Raw genomic sequence first — 12,071 nt, 5'->3', positions numbered from 1 at the left:
TATTATTAGAAAGTAAACACGTCTGAACAAAGCCTGTTCAAACTGTAGCCGGAGTTTCCTGTTGCCTACCTGGCAGGGATCCAGTGTGGCCTTCTGCTGCTGTTGCCCATCAGCTTCAGGATTCAATGTGGTGCTAAATGTGCTAAAAAGGATCAGTATTTTGTAAAATATGCAGACCAGCTCATCTGGCACAAGCAACAATGCTACGTTCAAAGTAACTTACTGCAAATCACCTTGCTTTGTATTCTCATCTTGACCATGCATTGAGCTGCCGGCTGATTATACTGTGATTGATTAGCTAGTGTATGTACTGGCAATAGCTCAATTTAATTTTGCAAAGTCTACCATTAATTTGTTTACCAGGAGTGAAGGTAAAACAACCACAGCAAAACAAATGCAGATCCTTTATTTTTGAGTATACAGGATTCCCAGCATAATACATATATAACATTAATATATGTTAAATCCATCATTACAAAGCACATACCAAGACAAACAGCAGACTGCCCAAAGTAAACCGCTTACAATAAGTGAATAAACATTTCTAACAATAGACTTTACCTGAATGTAAAAGTTCTAATAGGTTTATGGCATTTAATGAATATACTTGTGGCATTTACACTGTTAATGATAGGTTTGTTTAAATATACATTGTTATATATTTTTTTTATTTCAAATTTGAATTTGATCTGCTCTATTCTATTTTATTTTTTTTTAAAAAGAAGCAAATAATAAAAAAAATAAATTAGCGAAACAATTAACTTAAAGAAAGTAACAAAAATATGAGACAACTTTACCATATTAAATTACATCAGTATGGCTTATTGGATGCAGTAAGCATGCGGTTTTCTTCAAGTACAATAATTGTCATTGACGTCATTGTGTGTATTATTTTAAGCATGGAACCATGAACACAAAGTGTTCGGATGATCTGACTTCTGCCCCATCAAAAACCAGTGGTCAGGAACATCGTCACCATAAACAACATGGATATTCATGCAAAACCCGGCTAGAGGTGAGCCCATTTAATCCATTGCTTTCCCTCCTAGATCACACAGTTCTGTTCAATACTGTCAAAAATGTTCTGGTTAAAAATGAGACTCGTGCATCTGAGCGTGTGAGTTTCGTTGTGGTTTGTGTACTTTGGTGTGGTTTTGGGGAAGCTTCCTAGGCACTCTCTCCAAAATAAAATGCTCCACACAGACTGTGGATCTCCCACACCGCTTGAATCAACCACTTGTCGTGGGAGCTGCTGACGCAAACCAGCTGTATGCTGGGTCAAAACAGCAACACTGACCTGTAGAGGGCAGAAATACATTCAGGGTGAGAAATAAAATTTTCACCATTAAACTGTAGTTTAATAATAAAAGTGTAATTTAAAAAACAGTTTAATGTATTTGTTCATTATATCCACATGCTTTAAGTGTACCTACCAGGTAAAATGTTTTATTTCCATGTAAACTCTGTGCAGCTTTCACATGATGGCGCAAACACCTGTTATGGTCTTGCTATTATTGTTTTTTTTACCGTATCTAAAAGCAAAAGAGAAATGTTTTAGTCAGCCATATTATAAACTCAAAAGGTCAAAGGTCACAATTTGATATAAAACAGCTACAAACCCATTCAGGTTGGCAGGCTCTGAGTGGTACACATGCTTTCCCTGTTCAGCTATTGTAGGTGCGTGTTGTGCACTGCAATGGCTCTGACTGGTCTTCAGTGGGTGGCAGTGGCTCTTTAGTTCAACATGGCTTGTGGGCAAGGACATGTGATGTGTCCCTTGCACACTCCCGTTGACCTCTGGCACCTTGGGCTCAACCTTGTCTGGATCAAGATGTTTCCGGTTTTTCGTTGGGGAGGACACGTCGATGACCCTGATGTCTGGGATGCTGGCCTGCCTCAGGACCTGCTCTGAGTGGGCCAGCTGCAGCTTCTTCATGTGGTTGATGGCAACAGCAGCATTGTAGGCTTGCTGTAAAAGCGAATATAAAAAAGAGGTTGAAAAATAGCCTAGCTTCACTTTAGATGTCCTTATATATGGTGATATTGAGTAGACATTAAATGAAATGTCTTGTTCATTTATCGTTGATTGATAAATTATATATTCATATTTTAGGATCTTTTCTTTTTCTTCTTTTTTTTACCATTGAGCAGCCAAGTGCATTTGATTTCCTAGGCAGTGAATGCACTACATCAGCCCTTAGTGCCCTCGATTACTAAACAGTATCTTATTAAAGTCTCCCTGGCCAGGAAGGATTTAGGTTGGCACCCGATTAATCTACTATAAACTGCAGGTCTTCAGTAAGGTTACCACACTGAAGCCAAGAAATCCGTGCAGACTAACCTTCCACTTGGACTTGGCAAAGTTCTTTTGAATCTGAACGCTGACGGAATAGTAGATGTCCTGGCTCCGAGCTGTCTTCCCAATAATCCTGGAAAACGAATGACGGCACAGAAAGCTTAAATTTATTTTAGGTAGAGATTAATTCTGAATGCATTTGTAACTGGTGCTGGGCAGGAAGATTGATGCCTCCTGTGTGCAGTGCCACTAAAATGTTAATTGTAGAAAGTTATTTTATGATCAGGCTTAGATGACATTTCATGGACTATTACACATTAACTGTTACAACGTAATAATTCAGTGACAGTTGTGAATTTTGCTACTATATGCTACTATACTGCACAAAATATGTACTTATATTACAAAAAGGGAGTCATTAATAAAAGATAATATGTAATTATTGTTTTGTCACAACTATACTGGTACAATGGTGGGTTTTCATGTCTTGATGCATGCTCAATCATCCAGGAAAGTAAATCCCCAAAAGTTGATTCTGTTTATCTGGACGTAGCGTCTTCAGTGATGTCTTCAGTTTCAGCGGACTGCAGGTTTGATTGCAGCCATTCCCCAACTCTCTGCAAATGGTACTCATGGCCATTGATCAGTGGTCTTTGATCAATGCTCATTAGAATTTGCATATTAATGATCAAGGAACTGAACTCCCAGCCCATTGTTCCTTCAATGGTGCTAATTTCAGTCATTAGGCAAATGAAACATTTCTCCCACTGTAAAAAACGCTACGTCGTGATGAACAGAATTAACTTTTGGGGTGGGTTTTCATATTAAATATAATCAGAATCTCAGATAATGAGGTTTAAATGCTGTTTTTTTGTCTGCTTTTGGCATTGGGTCATGTCAGTGAGAGCAAATGTCCCTAATGTGATAGAGGATCTGATAAAAAGAGAGAAAATGCTAAATTGTCTTGTTGAAGACTGTGAATGAACTGATTGTCAGATAAAAAAGGATTACAGTAAACTATAAATAATGCCAAAAAGTCCAAAAAATGTCAACATGGGTGAAAGGAGCATAATAAGTTTCCATAATACAAGTGTAGTGTATGAGTGGTAGTCACCATGGATGTCTGAGCGCTAGCTCTGTAGTGTAGCGCATCTTGGGATTCTTCTGCATCATGTTACGAATAAAATCCTTGGCTGCAGAAAAAAACAATAGATACATTAGAGCTTAGACAACGCTGATTAGAAACACAGTCGGTGTGTGCCATCTTTCAGTGTAATTACCGGATTCAGAGATGTCGTCCCAGAATGGTGAGTCAAACTCATACTGTGCCTTCATGATCTTGGAGAAGAGCCGTGACTCACTTTCTTCATAAAAAGGGGGGTAACCGCAAAGTCTGAAAAAACCAAATAAATACAAACATTTAGCATCTGTGAAAAAAATCCCCTACATGGTACATGCGTGGACTCAATGTGCTCCATTTTTCTGTATATAGGTAACTGTGTCATTGCATAAGACACAGCTGGGGCCTTTAATCTGATCGTCTTGTTACTAAGAGAAAAATCTGGAGCAGGTGGTGAATAGCTTTCTACTTACAGGATGTAGGTGATGACTCCGATAGACCAGCAGTCAACGGCGTTGCTGTAGGGCTTCTGTGCCAAAACTTCAGGAGCTGGTTAGAGAAATTTTTAAAGCTATATCAGTGATTGCTCAAAAGCTCGTGAAGCATCGGTAACATGCAGTATGACCCACTCTGAGGGTCTAACTCAGTGAGTGTGAGATTATTCCTCTAGAATGACATGTTTTCTTACCAACATATCCTGGGGTGCCACAGGCTGTCGACATGATGCCATTGTCTACCATCTTTGACAGGCCGAAATCACTGATCATGATCTTGGAGTTTTCCTCCTGGCTGTAGTACAGGATGTTCTCGGGCTGCACAAGGGAAAAAAGCAGGGACGAGAGCTGTTCACACACTGATGTCCTCAATGAAGAACTTCTCAAATAGTTATTTCACCTGTGGTGGAACAAATTCTTAAATATCTTACTTTCTGTCAAAGTGATAATGTTGTAAATTAAGCCAAAGCAAGAGGGGGGAAAAAAATCAAAGCAGTATTATCTATATGATTAATGAGGTCTGGACTTCAAGTAACAGTTGAGCTTTGGGGTACCTACTGTTTTGCAAAGGTAAAACCGCTCTTAATTTGTATGCTAAATACAACTGTAACTGTAACTTCGGTCGTTGCTGTGCTTTTTTTGGAAATCGAATTTCCCAGAGGAACCCACCCGAGGGATTAATAAAGTTCTATCTTATCTTATCTTATCTTAAATAATGTCAACTATGTCAAATTATTTCTCTAAGAATTTCTCTCAAAGGTTAAGTTAGTTTTTCTGATGAGCTAAGAATTAAAAACCCCTTCAACATATGACCCTGTAAATGATATTCAGGTATGGATAATTACCAGATGGATAAGTCACAATGGGTACTCCTAAGGCAGCCAGGCTGTTCCATCAATAAGCTGATAGTTATAGATCCAGTAATTCATTACCTTTTACGGTTCTAACACACCATCTTACCAGATAGTTTCTATGAATGCCAGTACCTCAGTTTTCAAGCACCACTAAACCCTTAAAGCTCACTTTTGACCAACATATGTCTTTTAACCTGCACATAAAAAGTCTCCAGGAGGGCCCTCTTTCACCTGCATAATACTGTGTCTCAGAGTGACACTGAGAAACTAATCAGGCCATTTATTATTTCTAGGCTGGACTATTGTAATTTCTTGTTACCTAACGGCTGCAGCAGTCTCCAGCTGAGCCACACAATGGAGTTAGTAGCTAAAATGATTCTCTTCATTTGCCCATATTAGATTTTCTTCATTGGCTCCCTGTGAACCACTGAATTGGTTTTGCTTCAACATGTCTTAAAGTCCTCATAGTAGCATATTGTCCCACTTTAGAACTGCTGTCAGAGAGCAGGTTTAATTGTGGTTCCTCCAGTTTAGAAACTACAATGGCAGGCAGAGCCTTCAGAAATCCTCTCTCCTGCGGCTAAAGACTCAGGCTGCTGGAGGATTTCCCATGATGTAAGGAGAATGTCTCCTCCACATGTATATCATTCATTTAGATCCTGCTATTGCACATTATTGTTTCTTTCCTCTGAGTGTGTATATCTGTCTTTAAAGCTAAATATTCCTGGTGTTAAAAGTCCCATCAGCCAGCCAAACACCATATCATTTTTCATCTCTCCATGGACATCTTTTCCCTTTTCTCTGTCACCTTATCCCAACCAATTTCCCCCTGAGGTCTCCATTATGCTGCAAAATGCTTCGTCAAGAAGGCAAATTGTTGGGCTTTTCTTTATAATACTGTATGTTGTGTATCTTACTATCTAATGTACCCTCGGGTTTAAGGAGTAAGCATGATACAAATGAGTCAAATGTGATTTAAAGTAGAAAAACCTTATATTTCACTAGTGTTTGGGATATTATCAGCCATACCTTCAGGTCCCGATGCACTATTCCGTTTTGGTGCAGATAGCTGACGGCCTCCAGCACCTGCTGAATCACTCTGCTGGCATCCTTCTCTGAGTACACCCCCCGATCCAGGATACGGTCAAATAGCTCACCGCCTGAAACCCTGGTACAGAGCCACCGCCAGCATTAAAACTATATCCTCCTTTTCCTTTTATGGTGATAATTTGATAATATTGGACACATAATCTGGAATACTCACAGCTGCATGACAAGATAGTAATGCGTTCGACTTTCATAGAAATCCTCCAGCCCCACAACGTTCTCATGTTTAATTCTGTAAAAATAACATGATGCTTTCATTATGACATTGCTTTTTTACCTATCACAAAGTTCCACATACTTTCAACCCAAACAACATCCAAAAAACCCCCCACATCAATGGCAATCCTCCTCCTGTGCTCACGTCTGAGAGATGAAAGCTGGAGGCTCATAAAAATTCACATGTGAATTACCTTCGCAGCACAGCGATCTCATTCTCCAGATTCAGATCCCTCTTCTGTTTCTTTTTCACACACTTCATGGCGAAATTTTTTCCCGTCTTCTTCTCCTTCACCATGTAAACCTCTGAGAATGCCCCACTGCTCATTAACACATAAACACATATTGAAAATACATTACTGATGATGCCTTCACTGATTGCTTTGAAACAACACACAAAGTCTCCCTTGGTAAGGGGAAATAAGCCTTCTCGCTTATTACTAGAGGGCTGTTGTTAATAAAACATGGGCACATTAACAACACAGAACATTGGACTCCTGTGTGTCTACTTTTATATTGCTCTCGTGCAACTGGGAGAAGCTATTGCTTCGTTCAATTTCTCAATTTGTGCATACATTAAATGTTATTGGTTTTCAGCCAACTTTTATTTGAAGGGCTCATGTTTTAAACACATTATTTTTTAATTAATGACACATCCTATTTTTATTTTCTTTATGATTTAAAATATAATAATGCAAGTCCCATTTCCTGAATGAGGAAGTGCTGCAGGGTTAGTAGGACATTGGGAAATAGGCTGTTTTCTTCCTGCAGAGTTAGGAGATGAGACTGGAACATTCATTTCCATTATTTTGTTTGTTTTTCTTTTTAAGAACATAAACGTCGGACAAAGATGTCCTCTCTCACATTACTTCACACAGATGTGTTCTCAGTACTGGAACATTCTGCTTGGTTTAGGTGACTAAGCTCCCTGGATTGAGCATGCAAACACCTACTCTCTAGCTGTGTATTCACCTGTGCTGTTCTCAGGAGTACAATCGGATATACTGATTCATACTTATTATACTGGCTCATATTGACTCATACTCACTTACTGTACTATGAGGTTAGCAGATTTATTTATGTCCAGTTTGACATGATACATCTACATACATGCATTCTCGCAAGCGTCTCTGGTGGGCAACGTCAAGTTGAAGGTTGCTGTAAACGTGAGCAAATGGTTGATGTTGAATAAATGATAAAGAGCTGGTTAGCTGTGCTTAGTTTGGAAACTGAGATAAGCAGCTGAATTTGCAGAGACTGTGAATAGTGTGGAGCCTTCCATAAACCATATGTATTTTTGTATAGATAAATACTAAAGCTGTAAAAGTCCAGCTAAGCTAACTGCGCATACAGGTTTTGATTCTAATTTACTGTATAAACAAGATCACCAGAAAAACATTTAGTCCATAATTGCATTTAATGACTTTAAAGGCTTCTGTTGTGTAACCGTCAATAAGGACTTTGTTTTTTTCTCCCTGTCGTATTACATCATTTAGGAAAGGAAACTTTCTGATACAGACTTCTTAGAGACCATCTAATTTAAAATCAACTGAGGGCAGAAATAGCAATATCAAAGGGTTTAATTAAGCTCTTGTAAGGACCTCTGTGACTTAACAATTCACATGTCAGGGGCTTATTATTGTGCGCTGTGCTCCTGTGTCCATGCTATCTTCAGCGTTGTCTGGGAATAGTTGTTCTACTGGGTGGATTAGGTGCTTTATCCCTGACGCAAAGGAAACGGTGGCAGGCTCCAGGCACAGAAGGTCAGCAACGGACCATGTGTAGGTCAGGTCACAGGCAGGTGTCAGGAACTATCGGCAGACCACTTTTCCCACGTTCATATAAACTCTAATTCCAGCTCAGTTTGGCAGTCAGGAACAAGCTGTCCCTTTCCCATTACAGCACTACTTTACATCGGGTCCCTGAATTGCTTTGATTTTTGTTCTAAGGACCTACTTGAAAAAAATACTTTGACTTTCAAGAAAAATTGCCGGTCAAGACCTGAAAATGAAAGCTAAGCAACAACCATGATCAAAAAGATTAGGAGCGATCAGAAATTGCAAGAATTCACCCGACTGTGTGAATCTGAGTGCTTAAAATTCAGTACAGACTAAAATCGCACTGCTTTTCAATGCAGTCTGGTGGTTCTTCTTAACCCCGAATAAACTCAGTCCCTATTTCCAGGAAACCATTAGGATGCTGTTTACACAATGTCTGATGAGGCCCAGTGGGAAAGACTGCAAAATCTCCAGTCCCTTCTGGAGTCTCTTGCTTTTATTGTGACAGAGCACAAAAAAAAGAAAATGTTCACCCGGGAATAGGCATCATTCAGAGAGTTCACCGAAAGCAAACTTACTGGGTGGCTCAGACAGCAGTAATCCAATCTGTCTTCTCTTCTAGGGGAGGTGCCACAGAAATAACCGCATTACAAGTAATTTTAAAATTTGTTTTCCCACTTTTACGTGAAACTCTTGGGTGTTCAAATTGTTTGGGGGAATAAAAGTAATTGCTGTAGACCAACAGAACTGAACTGAACCAAATTAGATAACGCTCTTTGCTCAGGAGGGTGTTGCCTCCTTCACAGTCCAATCATTGACGATGTGTTAGATAAAACCTCTTGGCAGCCTCTTCAGCCCTCAGCACACTCTGGCAGCACTCTAGCTTACATCATGATTTAATGTTAGTCTCTCACCAGTAGTTCTCCAGTCTATTGCAAAATACTCAACACTGCCACTGGTTTTTATCACCGTCGTGACAAAAATTAGGTGAGCGCAGGTGAGCGAGTGTCGACTGAATGTGTACAGCACAAAGTTAGACGTTAGAAAGCAATAACATTAGGTGAATTCTTATTTAGTTTTTATTTTTTAATTGCAAATGTGCCAGCGGTTCTTGGAAGCACTTCTCATTAATTCCAGCTCTGTTCTTCCCTTCATAGAAAATTAAACTGTCCTAACTTTGATAAATACTGCTGCTTTTTTTTTCATTTAAAGTCACTTCACTAATTGTTTAAACCCGGCACAGAATATCACGTTAACACATTATCACATTTTTCCTGTGCAAGTCTCCATCATATGTTGGCACTCAGTCATGAAAACTTCGAGAACCCCTGACCTCAATAACGATTCTACTGTCTTATTATTTGTGCCAGATTTATAATCAAATATTTACATTTTCCTCTGTTTTGTTTGCATATAAAAACTAAAAAGCAATGATTAGCAAATTTAAAAAATTACAAAAAAAAATTGTGAATGAACTGCTGCACTGATGCCAAAGCCTGGATCCCTCTGGAAAATCCGCCTAGTTGTCTAACAGTTAGGGCATCTTGCTGCCAATACTTAAGTACAGTAAGCCTTAGCATGTTAATCCAATCAAATCAGTAATCTGTCCTCTAATTCAAACAGCATGCTGATGGCTATTATCATGCCAGCCACTGCAGTTCACATCAGTATCAGTAAAATAAACCATCTAATGGTGCAAAGCATTCGCCAGGGAAGCAAAAAACTGTTCAGTTACTTAAACATTTTTTAACTTTAATCAAAGTCATCTTACAGTGAGTTAAATGATACTTACGATCCCAACTCTTCCATGAAGTCAAAAACCTCTTGGATGTTTTCAGTGTTCTTCTTCCACACATAGTCGGCCTCTTGACGACCCATGTCTGCAGGTGCTTTGCCAGGGAATTCTTTTTGATGTTAAGGAAAAGCAAAAGACAGAAGAATAGATGTCACTCAAAGGGAAAAGATCCACATTGCCCTTGTTTCCTTAGTTTATTTGCATGCAACTGCAACAAACAAAAGCCATCCAGACTCAGTGTACAGGCTTCCTCGTCATTGTAAATGTAAACAAAAAAGTCATCTGGGATTATTGAAAAGTCCTAACAAAGCAGCTATGAAGGTTGACGCGTCTGCTGAGCTGCTCAGACTGTCTACAGGTGGGAGCAGCCGGTGAGACTGCTTTTGTCAGCCGGTCTCTGTCTGGCTGACAAAAGGTTAGCGCACTAATCCGCGCTGTAACTAGCACACAGGGAGGTGTAAAGCTATGCCGGGCTTGGCCCACATCAGCACCACATGATGCTGTATCATAAAGCTGTGTATCAACAAGGCTGATACACAATCTAAAAGCAAATGGGAATGAAATGTGAGACTAGTGTGTCACTTTTGTTTCCTGACATAAAAAAAATCATTTGAAAAAGAAATTAACCTTTATAACTGTTGTAAATGAAACTTTTTAGAAAAGAAAATACCTTGCAGCTGAGGAATATATTCAGTATAATGAGAAAAATGATTGTATTTTCTCAAATGATGAGCATCTAAAACAAGAATGACTTGTTGAGTAGAACTCAATGTACTGAGGAGGATTAGGAACACTTTAGAAGGACACGTTACTCAGTCTGATTTCCTGCCCCCTTTTCTCTTATATAATGGATTAACTCCTGATCTGTATACCTGACACCATCACAGGTAAAAAAAAATACTTAGAACAGCCTAGAACAAATTATTTTAAATGTGACAATATATCTTAATTAATTAAGTATACTATTGCTAAAGTGGTATCTGCTGACAGTGGTATAAAAACATAAATTATATGAATAAATAAAGCAGAAAAAACTGTTTCAATTCAGTGCATATGCAAATTTACCAAAACCTAAAGCTCAGAAACATATTTATTCTAATAATCCAGTGTCCAGATTTATATACATAAATACATATGTAGACAGTGATGAGCACAGAGGATCTGATATGAAAGGGGTTTCCTGTTGTTTACTCCTCCCCTGCAGTACTTCTTTTCATCCTGAGCGTGTGTTGTTTTAACAGCACAGATCACAACATAAAACTCAGCAGGGGGATCCAAAACCACAGTCAGCCACGCAAAACCTAATTTGCAAAGTCAAAACCTGCATCAGTGATTTACATTTTAATACATCCGGTTCCCTTTACGAAAACTTTCACCTTATCTTTGTCATTTATTCATCAACTTCACGCTTAAAGCTCAGCCACACGTTTCTGCCATCGTGCAAAAAAAAAAAAAAAAGGTGGGAGAGAAAATCCACGTTATCTCACGCATTGGTACACCGATAAATGACGTGACTTGCAGCACGGAGACAGGTTGCTGTGTCAGTAAATGACAGCAGATATGTCCCGTGCGGTGCCTCGCGATACAGCATCGTGCATCATACCAACAGCTGAACCAAGTTCGCTGCGGCATCCGTGGAAAGATCACTCTGCGGCAAACAGGCGGATGATCAGATATTCAGATCAAGCTTGAAGCACACATCTGCCACGCCTGAGCAGAAACACTTCTGAATATACACACATAAATGTACTCAAGACAGATCTATTCAAGATGCAGGACGTTTAAAAACTACCCAATTTACGCGCAGAATATAAATTACACATCACTGGTCCTCTGCCTCATCCTAGGCCGGAAAAAATCTCCAATCTGCAGCTCTTTAGATTTAATTACTGTAGTGTGAGACATCTGAATACGTATAGTTAATTTAATAAAGAAGAGGTTCATTCATCAGCACGCTGACTGAGACTTACCTAGAGACTTTGCGCGGTTGGAGCTCTGCTCTGACTCTCCTGCCAAAAGCTCAGCGAGGTCTGGGGAAATTACTTTATCTGGGACCTTACAAGTACCTGTTGTTAAGTCGGAGATTACATCCATGAAGATAGTCGATGGGAGGGGCGGAGAGTCTCACAGGTGCTCATTGAGACTTGTGGCACAGTTGAGGCTGGTGCACTCGCTGCTGCCGCCGCTGCATCACATCTTTCCACACAGTTTCAGGTTTTATAGAAAACAGCGCTTCCTGCGTAGAAACGGCCTCCTATTGTAAAACAGCACGATTCATGTAAAACAGCCCACGCCGTGCTCACGACAAGCAAGTAGGCTGTATTTTAAAATATATGACGACTAATTTTTGATGATGCTCAATATAAAATAATTAAAAAAAATATGACAATTTATAAAAGCTTTATACACAG

At 39.3% G+C, this 12,071-nt stretch overlaps 1 protein-coding gene across 1 annotated transcript; it reads right to left on the bottom strand.

The window, feature by feature from the left end:
* Positions 1–740: 740 nt before the first annotated feature.
* camk1gb (calcium/calmodulin-dependent protein kinase IGb) lies at positions 741–11,862 on the bottom strand. The gene is made up of 13 exons (XM_005740995.2): positions 11,631–11,862; positions 9,658–9,769; positions 6,282–6,407; positions 6,029–6,103; positions 5,794–5,932; positions 4,105–4,228; positions 3,890–3,965; positions 3,577–3,689; positions 3,411–3,489; positions 2,342–2,429; positions 1,620–1,969; positions 1,434–1,532; positions 741–1,297 (listed from the first exon to the last, which is right to left on the bottom strand). The coding sequence occupies exons 1-12, from the start codon at positions 11,752–11,754 to the stop codon at positions 1,475–1,477; spliced, it is 1,464 nt and encodes a 487-aa protein (XP_005741052.1). The 5' UTR covers positions 11,755–11,862; the 3' UTR covers positions 741–1,297; positions 1,434–1,474.
* Between the last annotated feature and the right edge of the window lie 209 nt (positions 11,863–12,071).

This window comes from Pundamilia nyererei, unplaced genomic scaffold (assembly GCF_000239375.1).
Source record: "Pundamilia nyererei isolate P.nyererei 1_Seehausen unplaced genomic scaffold, PunNye1.0 scaffold00106, whole genome shotgun sequence".
NCBI classification, from domain to species: domain Eukaryota; kingdom Metazoa; phylum Chordata; class Actinopteri; order Cichliformes; family Cichlidae; genus Pundamilia; species Pundamilia nyererei.
The sequence above is the reverse complement of the archived record's forward strand: the minus strand, read 5'-3'. Positions and strand labels throughout refer to the sequence as shown.